We start from the raw sequence: 18,833 nt of genomic DNA, 5'->3' as shown, positions 1-18,833 counted from the left end.
CTATGATTCTATGGTATCGCCACGTTCATAATCACCTGATCTATCAAGCTATAAAAACAATTAATCCAATCCGTAAATGGCGTAGCGAAAAAAAGTCATAACGCCAGAATTACATTCTTTTTGGACGCCACAACATTGCATTAAAATGCAATAACGGGCAATGCAAAGATAATATCCACACCAAAATGCTATCATTAAAAGCTCAGCACGCAAAAAATAAGACCTCACCCAGCACAAGATCACGAAAAATGGAGACGCTATGGGTCTCGGAAAATGACAATTTTTTTTTGACAAAGCTTGGATTTTTTTTTCACCATTTAAATAAAAAATAACCTACACATGTTTAGTATCTATAAACTCATAATGACCTGAAGAATCATAATGGCAGGTCAGTTTTAGCATTTGGTGAACATGGTAAAAGAAAATCAAAAAAACATTTGTGGAATTGCACTTTTTTTTGCAATGTCACAGCACTGGAATTTTTTTCCCCATTTTCGAGTACACCATATGGTAAAACCAATGGTGTCGTTCAAAAGTACAACTCGTCCCGCAAAAAAACAAGCCCATATTGACAGAAAAATAAGGAAGTCACGGCTCTGGGAAGAAGGGGAGCGAAAAACCGAAACGTAAAAACGAAAAAGGGCTGCGGCGTGAAGGAGTTAAAAGTGTAAAAAATCCCGCATCATTGGAATATTAATCTACAAACAACTGCTCAAGAAAAGCTTGACCCTGGTTGGGAATTTCAGTTCAGACCTAACTTCACTTGTCACTGGAGGTTTTAAGTGACTTCAAGAATATACAGAATATAAAAATAGCCCTAAGTGTCCAGATCACCACTTACTCTATAGTACAACAAAAATGAATGCTACTAAAAATACTCAACTCTAACAATAACCTCCAAAGCCACCCATGTAACTCAACTGCAGTGCGGAGAAGCACTTGCCCTTTACGGAGGCCCCTTTACTGTCTACCAAACTTGTTGCTGTATATGCATTTACTGTATAGTAGGAATTTCTGCAATACATTTCAATTGCAAGTCATTTTTTTTCCACTTAGTAGAAAGGTTATTAATCTGTGATTTTGATACAATTTGTTCGTAGCATTTTCCGGAATTTAGCTTGTATGTATAGCAGGTCCTGAACTTGGTAAGGATTGGGGCCTAGGTTTGGAAAGGGTTAATAAAAAAAATGCAGGAAATAAGGGGCTAAGTGGGCTTATTGTAATTATGGGGCAGGATGGGTGGCTTTAACCCCTTAATGACCGTCAATACGTCTTTTAACTGACCTAAGATATAAGAGACTAACATCCCCATACAAGTAACAATCCAGCAGCTATCGGCTGTACACTATAGCTGACAACTTGCTGCATCAGCCATGATCAGTGTTGTCACCGTCCATATCTGTTTAACCCCCTTAAGGTATGTGTACACGCTGTGAATTCTGCTGTGTTTCCGCAGCGGTTTTGGCCCTGCGGGTCCGCAGCAGATTCTGCTGTGTTGTACAGTACCTTTATTTCCTATGGAAATAAAAAAACGCTGTGCACATGCTGCGTTTTTTCCGCGGTTTACAATCCGCAGCATGTCAATTCTTTTGTGCAGAAACGCTGCGGTTTCACACCTCATCCATTATGAGGTGTAAAACCGCAGGGCAAAACCGCAGGACTTTAGTCCTGCGGATTTATCTGCGATTTTCACTACAAAATCCACAGAGCTAAAAAACTCCGTGTGCACATACCAAGATGCTGCTGCCAATACTGACTACTTCACATAAATGTTTAAAAGACTGTGGCATCTCCCTCCTTATCCCTATTGGCACCCTGAGATCATGATTGTGTGGTTCTGATGTTTGCCATGGCAATTCACTAGCAAATAGCGGCCATAGAGTCTGCCGGCTATAGTAACATGTTCAAAAGTCAGTGACAATTAGGGTGGTGAAAATCAACTTTTTCATTCCTATCATGCCACTTTGTATTAATTCCTGAAAAGCCCATGAAGGGTTAATAAACTGTCTGATAGCAGTTTTCAGTATGTCACGAGGTGTTGTTTTTAAAATGGTATAACTTTGGGGGGTTTCCCAATATATAGGACCCCTAAAGACACTTCAAACCTGGATAGGTCCCTAAAAAAAATAATTTTGTAAATTTCCTTGAAAAAATGAAAAATTGCTGCTACATTTTTAAACATCCTAAAATGCTAACAAAATAAAGTACAATTTTACAAATGGTGTTGATGTAGAGCAGACATGTGGGAATTATTATTTATTAATTTTTTGCTATGGTACGACTATCTGAATTAAAGGGATAATCAAAGTTTGAAAATTGCCATTTTTTTTACATTTTTGTCAAATTTATGATATTTTTATAAACAAACACAAAACATATCAACCTAAATATACCATTATCATAAAGTATAATGTGTCACGAAAAAACAATCTCAAAATCACTGGAATTTGTTGAAGCGTCTCAGAGTTATTACCACAAAGTGACACCGGTCAGATTTTTAAAATTTGGCTGTGTCACTAAGGGGTTAAAAAGGAATAAGAGGGGAGTTTAGGAACCTATATTAAACCTTCTATTGATACTCTTAAAAAGAATATCAACACCCAGTTTACAGAAATAATCATTAAGTGACATACTCTAATGAAGAGTAAAAGGAAGTAAAACTGTCCATAAAAATTGGTCAGTAAATTCCAATATCATGGACTAAATTGTTTATTCAAAATAAAATAAATACAAGGGGCATAAGGGGATTTTGGACATTGAATGAAAAAAATATAGTAGAATAGATGCCTCTAAAGTCTAAATAAGATCCTCAAAAATTCTACCCTCTACCTTGTCGTGGAAGCTGGCTCCGTAAAATTCAAAATGGTGCCTCTACTCAGCGATGACTGTCCCTAACAAAACCTAAATATTGCCCTAAAAAGATATGAAAAAATAATCTATGATGCACCATAATGAGGAAGGTACTTATCTTGTAGCTCCTTGTAACCCCCTCTTTTTTAATCGATGAAGACTAATACCACCATCAGCAAAGCTTCAGTCAGTCCATACCGAGGTCCGAGTCCTGTCTAGACGCGTCCCCCCCCTTAGGTATCAAAGGTTCATTAGGAAACAGATCTTCAACTAGGCACAATGGTCAGAGGCTTCACAAAAAAGAATGTATCCTGGACAAGGTATCCTCTCTTTTTTCTGCAAGACCTTGGGACATTGTACCTGGTTGAAGTTCTAGGTCTCCAGACTTGATTTAGGTATATTAAATTGTTTTGTTTTATTTTTTGAATATTTTTTTTCTAGAGGTTGGGAGTCGTCTTATGGTTAGTCTTATGGAATCCAGGAGTCGTCACAGCATGATGGTCCTCTTCCATGCCCGGTGGCGTTTTTTTCTGAAGGCCCCATCAGCAGTTGGCTTTTGGTCATCAAGAAGAGCAATATAATAAAATGAAACAAAGGGACATGAATTGAGGTTTCTTTGCTATTATATGTACCGTACATATGTTCGATAAACCGGTGGACAACTAAGTTAACCCAATGTTTTGGTCTTGGTGTTTTTTGTAGGCAAAATATGAAGAAACCAGCCCGGATGTGTAATGGTTTGGGTCTTGGTCCTCCTTGCAGTGTCTCAATCTCTATAGCATTACTTTGGGAAACCAAAATTAATTTCTACATGTTAGGTAAAAGTGTGTGGGGCCTTCATAAAAACTACCACAAACATGTCATTATACAATTTAACTTTTTATTTTTACTACTGATTGGACAAAGATGAATGTGATATTCTTACCAACCATACAGCTTTTGTTTTATTGCACACACTACAAAATGATGTGTGTGTTCTAGATTGTCCGGCTAACACATGAATGTAGGATCCTTTATTCTGTAATGTATACTTTATAGGGCGTCACTAGAACATCTGTCTCAGAGTGCGAGATTATCAATCTTTGCTTTTTGTGGTGTGTCATTCACTTACAGGACATGTCTGTTTATTTTAATGGCGCCATAGTCCGGTAAGGTACTAAGTTTACTGTAAAAAGTACTGCTGTACTGAACATACTGTACAGTGGGGAAAATAAGTATTTCGTACACTGCCAATTTTGCAAGTTTTCCTCCTACAAAGAATGGAGAGGACTGTAATTGTTATTGTAGGCACACTTCAACTGTGACAGAATTTAAAAATAAAAAATCCAGAAAATCACATTGTATGATTCTTAAATAATTAAATTGAATTTTATTGCATGAACTAAGTATTTGATCACCTGCCAACCAGCAAGAATTCTGGCTCTCACAGACCTGTTGGTTTTTCTTTAAGAAGCCCCCATACTCTGCACTCATTACCTGTATTAATTGCACCTGTTTTAACTCGTTACCTGTATAAAGACACCTGTCCACAAAATCACACTCCAACCTCTCCACCATGGTCAATACCAAAGAGCTGTCTAAGGACACCAGGGACAAAATTGTAGACCTGCACAATTCTTGGATCGGCTGCAGGACAATAGGCAAGCAGCTTAGTGATAAGACTACTGTTGGCACAATAATTAGAAAATAGAAGAAACACAAGATGGCGGTCAGTGTTCCTTGGTCTGGGACTCAATGCAAGATCTCACCTCGTGGGATAAGGATGATTCTGAGAAAGGTCAGGAATCAGTCCAGAAATACATGAGAGGACCACCACCTTTCAGCCCTCATATACTGCATTCTTTAATGCTGTATACATGCCCCGAATCCAGCCTGCAACTAAAGAAAAACACCTTTTACTATGTTCACCTGCGGAGATGTCTGGTCTGATGAGTTTCACAGGACTCTCTGACCTTTCCTGAAGCATGCGCACAGCAGTAATTTGTTCTGCCATGGTCAGGGCAGAGAAATGAGCCTCTGCAAGAGCGCGATGCCAGGGACACTGTGTGGATGACGTAGAACGCATCATCCTCACGAAGCACAGAAGGAGGTTGGCATCAAAAGAAGAGAGGAAGCACCAAACCAAGCCCAGCGACACGCATCGGACCAGACATCTCCACAGGCGAGTATAGTAAGAGATGTTTTTTTTTTTTTGTTGCAGGCCGGACTGGGGGCTTATATACACAGCATATTAGAATACTATATATGAGGCCTGAAAGGTGGTGGTCGTATCTCATATGGGACAAACCGGGTGATAGGTTCCCTTTAATCGGACTGTCAGCACAGAATGACTGTTTAAACCAAGTACAGGTGCTCAGTGAATCATGGCGGGCCCAACATTTAAATACTGCTCGTTTTCCCTGAATTTCCATCCCCTCTTCTTTGATTGACAGCTCTGGCTTCATAGAGCCAGAGAAGGGTGGCCATAGATGGAAAACAAGCAAGTGGGAAAGTGTATTTAACCTCTTAGTGACCGATCCAATTTTGACCTTAATCACCAAAGCCAATTTTTACAAATATGACCTCTGTAAGTTTATGATGTTATAGCTCTGGAACGCTTCAATGGATTCCGCTGATTCTGAGATTGTTTTTTCGTGACATATTGTTCTTCATGTTAGTGGTAACATTTCTTTGATATGACTTGCATTTATTAATGAAAAAAACGGTAAATTGGCAAATATTTTGAAAATTTTGCAATTTTCAAACTTTTAATTTTTGTGCCCTTAAATTATAGAGTTGTGTCAGACAAAATAGTTAATAAATAACATTTCCCACATGTCTACTTAACATCAGCACAATTTTCAAAACAACTTTTTTTTGTCAGGAAGTTGTAAGGGTTAAAAGTTGACCAGCAATATCTAATTTTTCCAACAAAATTGACAAAACCATTTTTTTTTTTTTTAGAAGTGAGTTTTGGGGGTCAATATGACATAAAATACCCAAAAGTGACACCATTCTAAAAACTGCACCCTTTACGGTGCAAAAAACCACCTTCAAGAAGTTTATTAACCCTTCGGGTGCTTCACGAGAACTAGAGCAGTGTAGAAGGAAAAAATGAACATTAATTTACTTTAGACCCAAGCTTTATTTTCACAAGGGTATCAGGAGAAAATGGACCATAAAATTTGTTGTGCAATTTCTCCCGAGTATGCCGATACCCAGTATGTGGGGGAAAGCCACTGTTTGGGTGTATGGCAGAGCTAAGAAGGGAAGGAGCACCAGTTGACTTTTTGAATGCAAAACTGGCTGGAATAAATGGAGGGCACCATGTCTCATTTGGGGACACCTGATGTACCTAAACAGTGGACCCCCCCAATTCTAACTCCAACCCTAATCCCAACCCCACAAAAAAAAACATTTTTTATTTTATTATTTTTACCTAACGAAGGAGACAAAGGGGGGTTTGATTTAAGGAAATTTTCCCTATTGTTGCCAGGTACCAGCTGGCAGATCTCGGTGGCACATTGCACATGCGCCTGCCATTTTCTTCCACGAACAAAACGCGGAGTGCCGGGAATGGAAGTACAGGGATGGTGGAGGTACCGTGGGGGTTCGGTGAATAACGGCAATCACAAGACGAGGGATAGTAAAAAACGACCCGAATCATGTTTTCTGATGCTGGGGGGCACTATGCCCTTATTTCTCAGCACCATTAAAAAGCGGCACTGATTAATAAGGCCCCTTAACTGCCTCCGTTAAAAGGCGCATCGGCGGTCATTAAGTGGTTAAATGACAGTATCCACCGCAAAAGAACCGAGCACCTGTTCTAGGTTTGACCAGTCATTCTGTGCTGACAGAGTCCCATTAACTACTGCGCCCACTCGGCCAGATTCTAATGGTCGGTCTCCTTGGCAACAAAATGTACACTATGTAAGATGACAGCTCTCATAGTGGTAGAAAGACATCAGATGGAGAAAGCATGTCAATTGCAAACTTGCCAATTTTCTTGCTGCCTAACTTATACCAGTTTCATAACGTTTCATAACCCTTTTAAAGATACAGTAATATTGCAGTAGAGTACACCCGAGTATTACAGCTGCCCTCCTTGCAGTGATCCGCTGGACAATCACTTGATAGTACTTAAAAGTGGTTCAACAAGCAGGTCATCGTTTCACTAAACACTAATGATTTTTCAGGCATATGTGCCCATAAAAACACTAAAGCTTACTATATCTATTACAGTACTGTTGACCCTAGGAAAGCACACTATATACTGATCTTACAGCACAAGCTGGACAGCAAGCGTCGCATTGTCCTGCGTTTTAGAGGCAATGTGTACTCTCCCGTGTACAACTGTGGGTATACGGAGGTACAATATGGTCCCAAAGGGACCTAGGCTGTATCCGAGGCCACAGTCTGATAATGAGGAGCCTCGTTGTACATAGGTCTGTGCCATCTGAGCAATCACTAGCAAGTTCACGGATCGCAAAAGCAAATACCTTACAGTCAGTCTTTCAGCTGTTGGGCAGCTCAGCTTACCATATGCCAATGGCGGCCCAGGCATGCAGTGTATTGCATTTCCACAAAGGCTACAGCAGCACATGGCACTACAACTGAGGGTAATGACACCAAAAAGAATGTACTATCATATTCCAAGACAAAGCTGGAGGACCTTACCATGACCAGCAAAACAGCGGTCTTCACCAACGCTGATCTGTGTGAAGGAAGAACGAGCGGGGGAAAGAAAAAGAACGGTTGTCCACATTCCCTACTGCTATCTTACAACAGCAATTCTTACTACCCAAGAAATTGGTTCAGTTGAACTTTCGACACCAAGTTACTGTGACCCTTGATGCACTTGGGAGTCCGTCCACATTTGGTTGGTCAACTATTTTGGGCAATTGTGGACACAGCAGGGGGGTTTTTTTTGTTCATTTTTTTTAATGTCACTTTCCATGGCCAGATGGGATACATATTTTTATCAGCGTGGTTTTAGAAGATTGACTTTTATTATTTAATGGCTCAGTTTTGGTGTAACTGGAATAAACTCATTTTTTGGTGGACAAATATTCCTATTTTTTGCATTTTGGGTTTCTTTAAGAAAGTGTTCACTGTGGTATATGTGACCTGGTAGCTTCATTCTGTATATCAGTAGGATTGCAGTGATATCAAATGTATATTGGTTTTGCTACTTTTGCACAATACATCATTTTAATTAAAAAAAAAAAGTTTAATTAGACCTTGCACCACTTTGAGCCCGATCCCTCATGTAACATATTGTATTATGTTGGCTAGCGTTTCAGAGAAATATACACCTAGCTGCAATCGTGCAACCAGGATATGATCCAAGCAGCCTGCGGTTTGGACAGCACGAATCAGATGATAGATTCCTCTCATAGTGCTTCAGCTTCCATCTCACGGGCAGTCACTGGGACGGAGGGCAGTATACAGCAGTTATGTGCTTATCGTGTTTGTAATACGAAAAGTGTAAACTCCGCTGTACTGTGTTAGTTACAATCAGTCACAGCTCTGCAGCAGAGCTGACAGCACTAGGAAAGGACAAGTGCTGCTGCAAAAGATTGTAATGAAAGTTCACTTCTACTGTACTGTTAGTTCTGCTCTTCTGATCTCAGTGCAGAACAGTGTGTGATTACGAGAGCAGACCATGAGGCAGAACTAGATATAAATGCGGAGTTAGACAAGAAGTATGTGGGCCTACTGGAGAAGAAATGGACATCCATTATCAGATTACAAAAGAAGGTAATGGAATTAGAATTGAAGCTGGTACATTACATGTATCACACTGGTACATTGCATTACTCACACCCCTTTCATTTAAAGTAAGGCAAATGCTCATGCAGATCAGTGTCTCTCCCACTGATTTTAGCAACTCATCTATAAACGCCTTATCGTGTCTTTAACCAAATTCGCGGGCCGATGATTGGTCGCGGCAGCCAGGCCGCAACCAATTAGCGACAGGCGTAGCTGTTTGTAACGGTAAGCTGCGCCTGCCGCTGATCGGTTGCGGCCGCTAGGCCGTGACCAATCAGCGGCAGGCGCAGGCCTTAATCTGTAAAAAAGAGAATTTAAATAAAAAAAAGTTATTCTCACCTTCCGACGGCCTCCTGTCTTCTTTCCACGCACCCGGCCTCGCTTTCCCAGTAATGCTTTGCGGCTTAGACCGCTGATGACGTCACTCTCGCAAGAGAGAGAAAGAAGACCGACGTCATCAGCGGTCTAAGCCGCAAAGCATTACTGGGAACGCGAGGCCGAGCGCGTGGAAAGAAGACAGGAGGCCGTCGGAAGGTGAGAATAACTTTTTTTTATTTTTTAATATTTTTGTACAGGGCCGCGGCAGTGATTGGTCGCAGCTACAGGGCCGCATTGCTGATTGGTCGCGGACAGAGGGCCGCGACGCTGATTGGTTGCGGCTACACGGAAAGGGGGGTGAGGGGACCATGCATACCAGGATAGGGGGTTGAGGGGACCATGCATACCAGGAGTGGGGGGTGAGGGGACCATGCATACCAAGAAAGGGGGGTGAGGGGACCATGCATACCAGGATAGGGGGTTGAGGGGACCATGCATACCAGGAGTGGGGGGTGAGGGGACCATGCATACCAAGAAAGGGGGGTGAGGGGACCATGCATACCAGGATAGGGGGTGAGGGGACCATGCATACCAGGACTGGGGGGTGAGGGGACCATGCATACCAGGATCGGGGGGGTGAGGGGACCATGCATACCAGGATTGGGGGGGTGAGGGGACCATGCATACCAGGATTGGGGGGGTGAGGGGACCATGCATACCAGGATTGGGGGGGTGAGGGGACCATGCATACCAGGATTGGGGGGTGAGGGGACCATACATACCAGGAAAGGGGGGTGACGGTGAGCATACATACCAGGATTGGGGTGGGAGAGGACCATGCATACCAAGAAAGGGGGGTGAGGGGACCATGCATACCAGGAAAGGGGGGTGAGGAGACCATGCATATCAGGATTGGGGGTGAGGGGACCATGCATACCAGGATTGGGGGTGAGAGGTCCATGCATACCAGGAAAGAGGGGTGACGGTAAGCATACATACCAGGATTGGGGAGTGAGAGGACCATGCATTCCAGGATTGGGGGGTGAGGGGACCATGCATACCCCGAAAGGGGAGTAAGAAGACCATGCATACCAGGAAAGAGAGGTGAGAGGACCATGCATACCAGGATTGGGGGGTGAGAGGACCATGCATTCCACGATTGGGGGGTCAGGGGACCATGCATACCAGGATAGGGGGTTGAGGGGTAGCATGCATATCAGGATTGGGGGTGAGAGAAGCATACATATCAGGATTGGGGGTGAGAGAAGCTTACATATCAGGATTGGGGGTGAGAGAAGCTTACATATCAGGATTGGGGGGTGCATTATTGTATTATTATTAAATCTTCAAAAATAAACTGCATATATATTCTAGAATACCCGATGCGTTAGAATCGGGCCACCATCTAGTTTATGTATAAGAAAACCAATGATTTCTCTGGAATAAGAGATAGGATTACAGATATCAAGTTATCATTTTCAAGGATATTAATTCCCATATAGACGACTTAGGCGGTTTAATCCTGCAGACATATTCCCTTTATAGGGGTTCTAAGGTGAAAATACTTTATCCCCTATAATTATAGATTGGTGGGATCTAACTGATAGAGTTGGCAGAATGGTCAATTTTATTCCCATTAGAATACAACTGTAGTTTACATGCCCAACTTCTGCTCCATTCTTTCGCTACAGGGTTGTCAAAAAAGTTGAGCTCAGCGCTTGGCAGCCCCATAGGGAGTGAATGGAGCGCATGTCCAGAATGTGCACTGCTACACCATTGTAGCAGGAATAAAAAGTGCCCCATTCTGCCATTTAATAAGGGTCTCAGAAATCAGATCCCCGTGATCGATCACGCACCCCTTGGTTGTAACCTCTGTTCATCAAACACCCTCTTTAAGGGCCCAACTTAGTCCAAGCACGGACCGCAATGCATGGACTGGCAGCAGATGCCACTCGGGGCAGGAGAGCCATGTCCAGACCCTAATACTGGGGCCCAATTGTTTGATAGGAAATGTAATTAAATTGTACAGAACTGGAAGCTGCTACATGCGGGAGTATTTCCGGGGCTAGTACACAACTATTTTATATGTTACCATTGGAATAAAACATACGAGGGGCCGTTATTTGTCAGCACACATCTGACTATTGGGGCCTGCTCCTCCTGTGGGTGATTAGTTGATTAATGGGGAGCCAGTGGACAAATTACTGTAGGGATTTCTGATGACTGATGCTGGTGATCAGTCTGTAATGTATTGTTCATGTGTGATTTCCAGATCTTGTGGGCGAGAAGCCCCTCTACCCCTGTGACGTCACAGTCCACAGGTATGACCTGTCACCCTCTACCCGTGACGTGGCAGGTCCCACAGGTGGGCAGCAGGTATGTCCTGTCACCCTCAACCCGTGACGTCGCAGATCCCACAGGTGGGCAGCAGGTATGTCCTGTCACCCTCAACCCGTGACGTGGCAGATCCCACAGGTGGGCAGCAGGTATGTCCTGTCACCCTCAACCCCTGACGTGGCAGATCCCACAGGTGGGCAGCAGGTATGTCCTGTCACCCTCAACCCCTGACGTGGCAGATCCCACAGGTGGGCAGCAGGTACAGTATGTCCTGTCACCCTCAACCCGTGACGTGGCAGATCCCACAGGTGGGCAGCAGGTATGTCCTGTCACCCTCAACCCGTGACGTGGCGGATCCCACAGGTGGGCAGCAGGTTTGACCTGTCACCCTCTACCCCTGTGACCTCGCAGGTTCCACAGGTGGGCAGCAGGTATGACCTGTCACCCTCTACCCCTGTGACCTCGCAGGTTCCACAGGTGGGCAGCAGGTATGACCTGTCACCCTCTACCCCTGTGACATCACACGTCCCACCGGTGGGCAGCATGTATGTCCTGTCACCCTCTACCCCTATGACATCACAGGTCCCACAGGTGGGCAGCAGGTATGTCCCGTCACCCTCTACCCCTGTGACGTCATAGGTCCCACAGGTGGGCAGCAGGTATGTCCCGTCACCCTCTACCCCTGTGACGTCACAGGTGGGCAGCAGGCATGTCCCGTCATAGGTGGGCAGCAGGTATGTCCTGTCACCCTCTACCCCTGTGACGTCACAGGTTCCACAGGTGGGCAGCAGGTATGTCCTGTCACCCTCTACCCCTGTGACGTCACAGGTGGGCAGCAGGCATGTCCCGTCAAAGGTGGGCAGCAGGTATGTCCTGTCACCCTCTACCCCTGTGACGTCACAGGTTCCACAGGTGGGCAGCAGGCATGTCCCGTCATAGGTGGGCAGCAGGTATGTCCTGTCACCCTCTACCCCTGTGACGTCACAGGTTCCACAGGTATGTCCTGTCACCCTCTACCCCTGTGACGTCACAGGTGGGCTGCAGGCATGTCCCGTCAAAGGTGGGCAGCAGGTATGTCCTGTCACCCTCTACCCGTGACGTCACAGGTGGGCAGCAGGCAAGTCCCGTCACAGGTGGGCAGCAGGTATGTCCCGTCACCCTCTACCCCTGTGACGTCACAGGTTCCACAGGTGGGCAGCAGGCATGTCCCGTCATAGGTGGGCAGCAGGTATGTCCTGTCACCCTCTACCCCTGTGACGTCACAGGTTCCACAGGTGGGCAGCAGGTATGTCCTGTCACCCTCTACCCCTGTGACGTCACAGGTGGGCAGCAGGCATGTCCCGTCAAAGGTGGGCAGCAGGTATGTCCTGTCACCCTCTACCCCTGTGACGTCACAGGTTCCACAGGTGGGCAGCAGGCATGTCCCGTCATAGGTGGGCAGCAGGTATGTCCTGTCACCCTCTACCCCTGTGACGTCACAGGTTCCACAGGTATGTCCTGTCACCCTCTACCCCTGTGACGTCACAGGTGGGCTGCAGGCATGTCCCGTCAAAGGTGGGCAGCAGGTATGTCCTGTCACCCTCTACCCGTGACGTCACAGGTGGGCAGCAGGCAAGTCCCGTCACAGGTGGGCAGCAGGTATGTCCCGTCACCCTCTACCCCTGTGACGTCACAGGTTCCACAGGTGGGCAGCAGGCATGTCCCGTCATAGGTGGGCAGCAGGTATGTCCTGTCACCCTCTACCCCTGTGACGTCACAGGTTCCACAGGTGGGCAGCAGGCATGTCCCGTCATAGGTGGGCAGCAGGTATGTCCTGTCACCCTCTACCCCTGTGACGTCACAGGTTCCACAGGTATGTCCTGTCACCCTCTACCCCTGTGACGTCACAGGTGGGCTGCAGGCATGTCCCGTCAAAGGTGGGCAGCAGGTATGTCCTGTCACCCTCTACCCGTGACGTCACAGGTGGGCAGCAGGCAAGTCCCGTCACAGGTGGGCAGCAGGTATGTCCTGTCACCCTCTACCCCTGTGACGTCACAGGTTCCACAGGTGGGCAGCAGGTATGTCCTGTCACCCTCTACCCCTGTGACGTCACAGGTGGGCAGCAGGTATGTCCTGTCACCCTCTACCCCTGTGATGTCACAGGTGGGCAGCAGGTATGTCCTGTCACCCTCTACCCCTGTGACGTCACAGGTGGGCAGCAGGTATGTCTTGTCACCGGGGACACGTGGCCAGTTGGGACATCAACTTCTAGATGGAAATAAGTGACACCACGTGACCCGTCAGCTTGCTGCCTGTATACAGCAGCTATGAGGAAGCCTCTGCGGCCACACCCCCGTGTGACGTCACGGGTACCCGCATACTGTTAGCTCAGTCACCCCTGCATTTACATGTACGCTCAGACCTGTCACATAGCTGAGCGTGCATCACACACAGGGTGGAGCTGTCACAGCAGAGCGCCGCTCACACACAGACACAAGTAGGTAGAAGCCGTGCAGTGTACCGTACCTTGTTCATTCCATTACCCATGGCTGTGACTGCAGCGAGCTACACGCACAACAGGAAGCAAAGCGTCACCGACGCCGCCGCTAGTACATGTGCGCCTGGGGCTCCGCACTACGGTCACAGCCGCGCTCAGGGACTTGTCAGCTATCGGTCCGTACCAGCTGCCGCTGCTCATGACGGACCCGCCTCACCCCGCACTGCCTCCCACCCACCGGCCTGGCTGCTGCTCAGTGCTGACCTCTGCAGGCCGCCGCCTGGACTTGCACTATGGGCTGCTGGAAACGTGGGGCGCATCCGGAAAGCCATGCTCATGGTCACACTGAGTTGTGCTGCTGCTGCCTGCGGTTTTCAGAATAGAAAAAGAGAAGCCAGGATACAATGGCTACACATCTTTTAGGCTGTGTTCACACGTCGCGGGTTTTTCGCGTTTCTGCGGCGGTTTTCAATGCGCGATTTTCCGGCGAAAAGGCGAAAAATAAGCATCCCATGTAGAGTTGAGCGACTTTTGGTTTTTTAGGGTCGCGTTTCGTTTCGTGAAACCCGACTTTTCCAAAAGTCTGGTCGAGCAAGATCGTCCGATTATAGGGAAAAGTCGAGGTCGTCCCGAAACACGAAACCCAATGTAAGTCAATGGGGAATAAAAGTCGGCAGTGAGAGGAGGACAGGAAACACACCTACAGTGCCCATTTGAATGCCAAAAGCATCAATTCTTCTTACTTAAGCTTGTCAACCTTAATTAACTTCATAATACAAGTTACGCACTGAAAAATGGGGGTTATTTGGTTAAAGTTGTGGGGGGGGGGAGGGCTGGCTGCAGGTTTTCATGTGCCCTGGGCGAAAGAGCGCCCCTTTAACACATACCACAACTCATCATGCTCCGATACGGCAGAGAAATAGCGGTATAGTACAATGAAAAATACTTCACTTTTTACATCTCATGACGAGGCCCATCTATTTCTCCATACAGAATCATTGGTCCCATATAATGTTTGAAACAGTATATGATGAGCTCCACATAATGCTACAGTATATGTTGGTCCCCATGGATGAAGCTCCACTGTCTTATGGGCCCAAATAATGCTCCAAACATAATGGGCCCCATTTCTACTGCTCTAGTGTATAATGGGCCCTGTAAATGCTGCTCCAGTGTCTGATGTCCACCTTTGGAATGTTCCAGTGTATGGTGGGCCCCATCTATCATTCTCCAGAGTATAGTGCTCCCCAAAAATTGCTGTCCCAACATTGAAAACAATGAAATAAGTCTCCTCGCTAGGGAATCCCTGTACTAGTCTGGACTCCTCGTCGTCCCCATCTTCCATCTCACTGCACAGTATTTCAACTTTGCAAGTGCTGTGATCCTGAGCAAGCAGGGGGGGCCCACTCGTTGGCGACGGCACTGGCACAGGGCCCCTGATAGTACGGTGGTGTGTCTGATGGCGGGTGGGCCGAACCTGCACTTTCATCTGCAGCTTCCTCTTTGTCACCGTGTAAGATGGAACTGTATATGGGAAGGGTAACCTGAGTTTCATCAGGGTCAGATTCAGGCCGTGTAGCGTGCGAGGGGAATGTAGTGGTCTGGGTCAATGTACCAGCAGATTCATCGAGCAGTGGCTGGGCATCAGTGCACTTGTGTCGCCCCCAGGAGTACGGTCGCCACAGTGGCATTACCTTCCTCCTAGGGAGTGTGATGTCATGCTTGGGAGCAACGAAGGATCTCTCTAGCAGGTTAACTGATTGGGCGGCGTTATTCCCATGAGTCATGACCCTCCAAACAGCGTTCATGAAGGCAAAGTGTTTGTTTTACGTGGGCAGTATGGTTGCAAAGCTGAACCTTAAAGGAATGTCCAGAAGGGCACCACCAGGAGTGGAGCCTACGGTTAAATTCGACTCCACCTGGGAAACCTCAACCATGCCAGCTACAGAACAGATGCACACATTGCAAGCTTAATTCCGTTAACGAACGAGACTCCGTCATGCCCCGCGGTCCGAGTCCGGCTTACTAGAGGGACACGTGAGGCTCTGGCACATGAGATTGGCCAATAACTGGTGTGTCATGCCCTTACATGTCCGTGGCTGCATGTGCGCTACACTGAAAAGGCCAGCATTTGTCGCTTACAGGTGCAGATAACCCGCTGAACAACGTTAGTGATGGGGATCTGTGATTACAATTATTACTCGCGAACGATGATTTCCCAGTAAGTGCAGGTCAACCGCAGTTCCGGAATTAGGCCTAAGGCCGGGGTCACACTGGCGAGGAATACGGGCGCGTGAGAGGCGCAAAAAGCACGCATTAGACACGGACCAATGATTTTCTATGGGGTCACTCACACCAGGCGTATATTTCTCCTCAGTATCCTACGCTCCGTGCCACTCGCAGCATGCTGCGATTGTCAGCGTACTACGCCCGTAGTACGCCAATGCAAGTCTATGGGTGCGCAAAAAATACGGATTACACACGGAACACACGTGTGATCTGCGAGAAATACGCACCCGGTGTCTTTTAGCAAAGCCGGCAATTCAGTGCGCTATACAGTAAACTCACACTGACAGTTTTAATAAAGAAATGAAAGAATAGATATAGACACATAGAATACATATATATATAGATATATATATATATATATATATATATATATATATGCATTCTATGTGTCTATATCTATTCTTTCATTTCTTTATTAAAACTGTCATAGGGCTCCATTATATGTCCATTTTGCAAGCCTGCGAGAAAATCTCACCATATGGATGCCATACGGATTACATACGGATGCTGACATGCGCAAAATACGCGACCACACCTTGATTACGGATGACATACGGAGCACTGTTTAGGGGTCTGTCATCTGTATTACGCATGTAAAATACTGACCGTATTTTGCGCAGGTTAGTGTGACTCCAGCCTTACCGTCATTCCTGAAAAAATGAAAAACTTACGTGTGCAAACCACAGGTGCTGTAGCTTGCTTAACAGCTCGCCAGCCGTTCTCAGGCCCAGTATGGATTACACGTGATTGCACAAAGGTGAGAAAGGGTACCGTATCCCCGGATAACATGTATGGATAGCGTACACATTCAAAATATATGTCTATACATCAGGAGGCAGGCTCAGACGGTGTTAGGCCCAGTATGGATTGCACGTGATTGCACAAAGGTGAGAAAGGGTTCCGTATCCCCAGATAACATGTATGGATAGCGTACACATTCAAAATATATGTCTATACATCAGGAGGCAGGCTCAGACGGTGTTAGGCCCAGTATGGATTGCACGTGATTGCACAAAGGTGAGAAAGGGTACCGTATCCCCAGATAACGTATGGATAGCGTACACATTCAAAATATATGTCTATACATCAGGAGGCAGGCTCAGATGGTGTTAGGCCCAGTATGGATTGCACGTGATTGCACAAAGGTGAGAAAGGGTACCGTATCCCCAGATAACATGTATGGATAGTGTACACATTCAAAATATATGTCTATACATCAGGAGGCAGGCTCAGATGGTGTTAGGCCCAGTATGGATTTGACGGCCCAGACTACAAAGCGGAGGAGCAGGGAGAGGTAAAGATTGCAAATGCTGGGGCCCTGCCCAAGCAAGGGGGGCCCACTCGTGGGCGTCGGTACTGGCACTGGGCCCCTCATAGTACGGCGGTGTGTCTGACGGCGGGTGTGCACCACCACCGTCAGAGACACTTGATTGCACTATGAGGGACCCTGTGCCAGTGCCCGCGCCCAAGAGTCGGCCTACCCACCTGTCCAGGGCAACGGCACTCGCACGGTGTCGTGCGCTAGGTGGTGACCCCGGCCATGGGGGGGGGAGGCAGCACAGTTAGGGAGTTTTAGAAAGTGGCATATGTTGATGTTGGACATTCAGCTGATGCAAAAGGTGAAATAGGTCAAGTCCCAGGAAGAGCTGGACCAAAGCAAGCCATTTTTCTGTCACCCTATGTGTCATCAGGGGAAGGTGGGACAAAATCCTTGGAAACCCATGCGTGGTTCATTTTAATGAAGGTTAGATCATCCACATTTTGGGTTGACAGATGGGTCCTTTTTTCTGTCAGGATTGATCCAGCTGCACTGAAGACTCTTTCCGATAGCACACTTGCAGCTGGGCAAGCGAGCTCCTGTAAGGCATATTGTGCCAATTCAGGCCAGGTGTCCAGTTTAGCGGCCCAATAGTCAAAGGGGAATGACCTGTGTGGGAGAACATCGATATGGGAGGAAAAGTAGTTTGTAACCATAGTTGACAACTGCTGTCTCCTGTCACTTTCCATCGATGCAGTATTACCAGTTGTGTGAGCGGTACTTGAAAAATCAGTCCACAACATTGTCATGAAACCCCTGTCTCCAACGCCACTTCTGCTGTGTGCACCACGAACACCTCTGCCAAGCTGACCCCGGCCCGTACGGCTCTTGTGAGAACCATCACCGCTGCTGTGTGCTGGGAATGCCTCAAGCAACCGATTTACCAGAGTTGCTTGTTTATTAGCCAATATTAGGTCAAGGTTCTCCTGTGGCATGATGTTTTGTAATTTGCCTTTATAGCGTGGATCCAGGATGCTGGCCAACCAGTAGTCGTCATGGTTCATCATTTTGGCAATGCGGGGGTCCCTTTTTAGGATCTGCAAGGCATAATCTGACATGTGGGCCAATGTTCCCGGTGTCAATGATGCACTGCGAGTGCTGGTTGGAGGAGCACTTTCTGGCAAATCCACATCCCTCCAGTCACGCACAAACCCTGTACCAGACCTTGCCACGCCAACATTTTCACTTGCCCCACGAGATGCAGCCTCCTCCCCTAAGTAATCATCCCCATCATCCTCCTCCTCCTCCTCCTCTTCTTCCTCCACCTCGTCCAGGAGAGGTCCCTGAGCAGACAATGCTGAATGTCATCAAGGATTCCCTCCTCCTCTTCCTCCTCATCAACATTGGCTGCAGAAGCCTGCTCCTTAAGGTGCGTCAAAGTTTGCATGAGCAGACGCATAAGTGGGATGCTCATGCTTAGGATGGCGTCGTCTGCACTTACCAGCCGTGTGCATTACTCAAAACACTGAAGGACTTTACAGAGGTCTTTCAGCT

At 46.7% G+C, this 18,833-nt stretch overlaps 1 protein-coding gene across 1 annotated transcript in view; it reads right to left on the bottom strand.

The window, feature by feature from the left end:
- DUSP22 (dual specificity phosphatase 22) overlaps positions 1–14,001 on the bottom strand; it is an 82,466-nt gene extending 68,465 nt beyond the window's left edge. The window contains exon 1 of the mRNA XM_073550135.1: positions 13,762–14,001. Coding sequence (XP_073406236.1) covers positions 13,762–13,782 — 21 coding nt within the window. The 5' untranslated portion in view covers positions 13,783–14,001. The remainder of the gene's footprint in view (positions 1–13,761) is intronic.
- Between the last annotated feature and the right edge of the window lie 4,832 nt (positions 14,002–18,833).

The sequence above is a fragment of the Dendrobates tinctorius genome, unplaced genomic scaffold, assembly GCF_039654945.1.
Source record: "Dendrobates tinctorius isolate UK_male_01 unplaced genomic scaffold, ASM3965494v1 ptg000163l, whole genome shotgun sequence".
NCBI classification, from domain to species: Eukaryota; Metazoa; Chordata; class Amphibia; order Anura; family Dendrobatidae; genus Dendrobates; species Dendrobates tinctorius.
The sequence above is the reverse complement of the archived record's forward strand: the minus strand, read 5'-3'. Positions and strand labels throughout refer to the sequence as shown.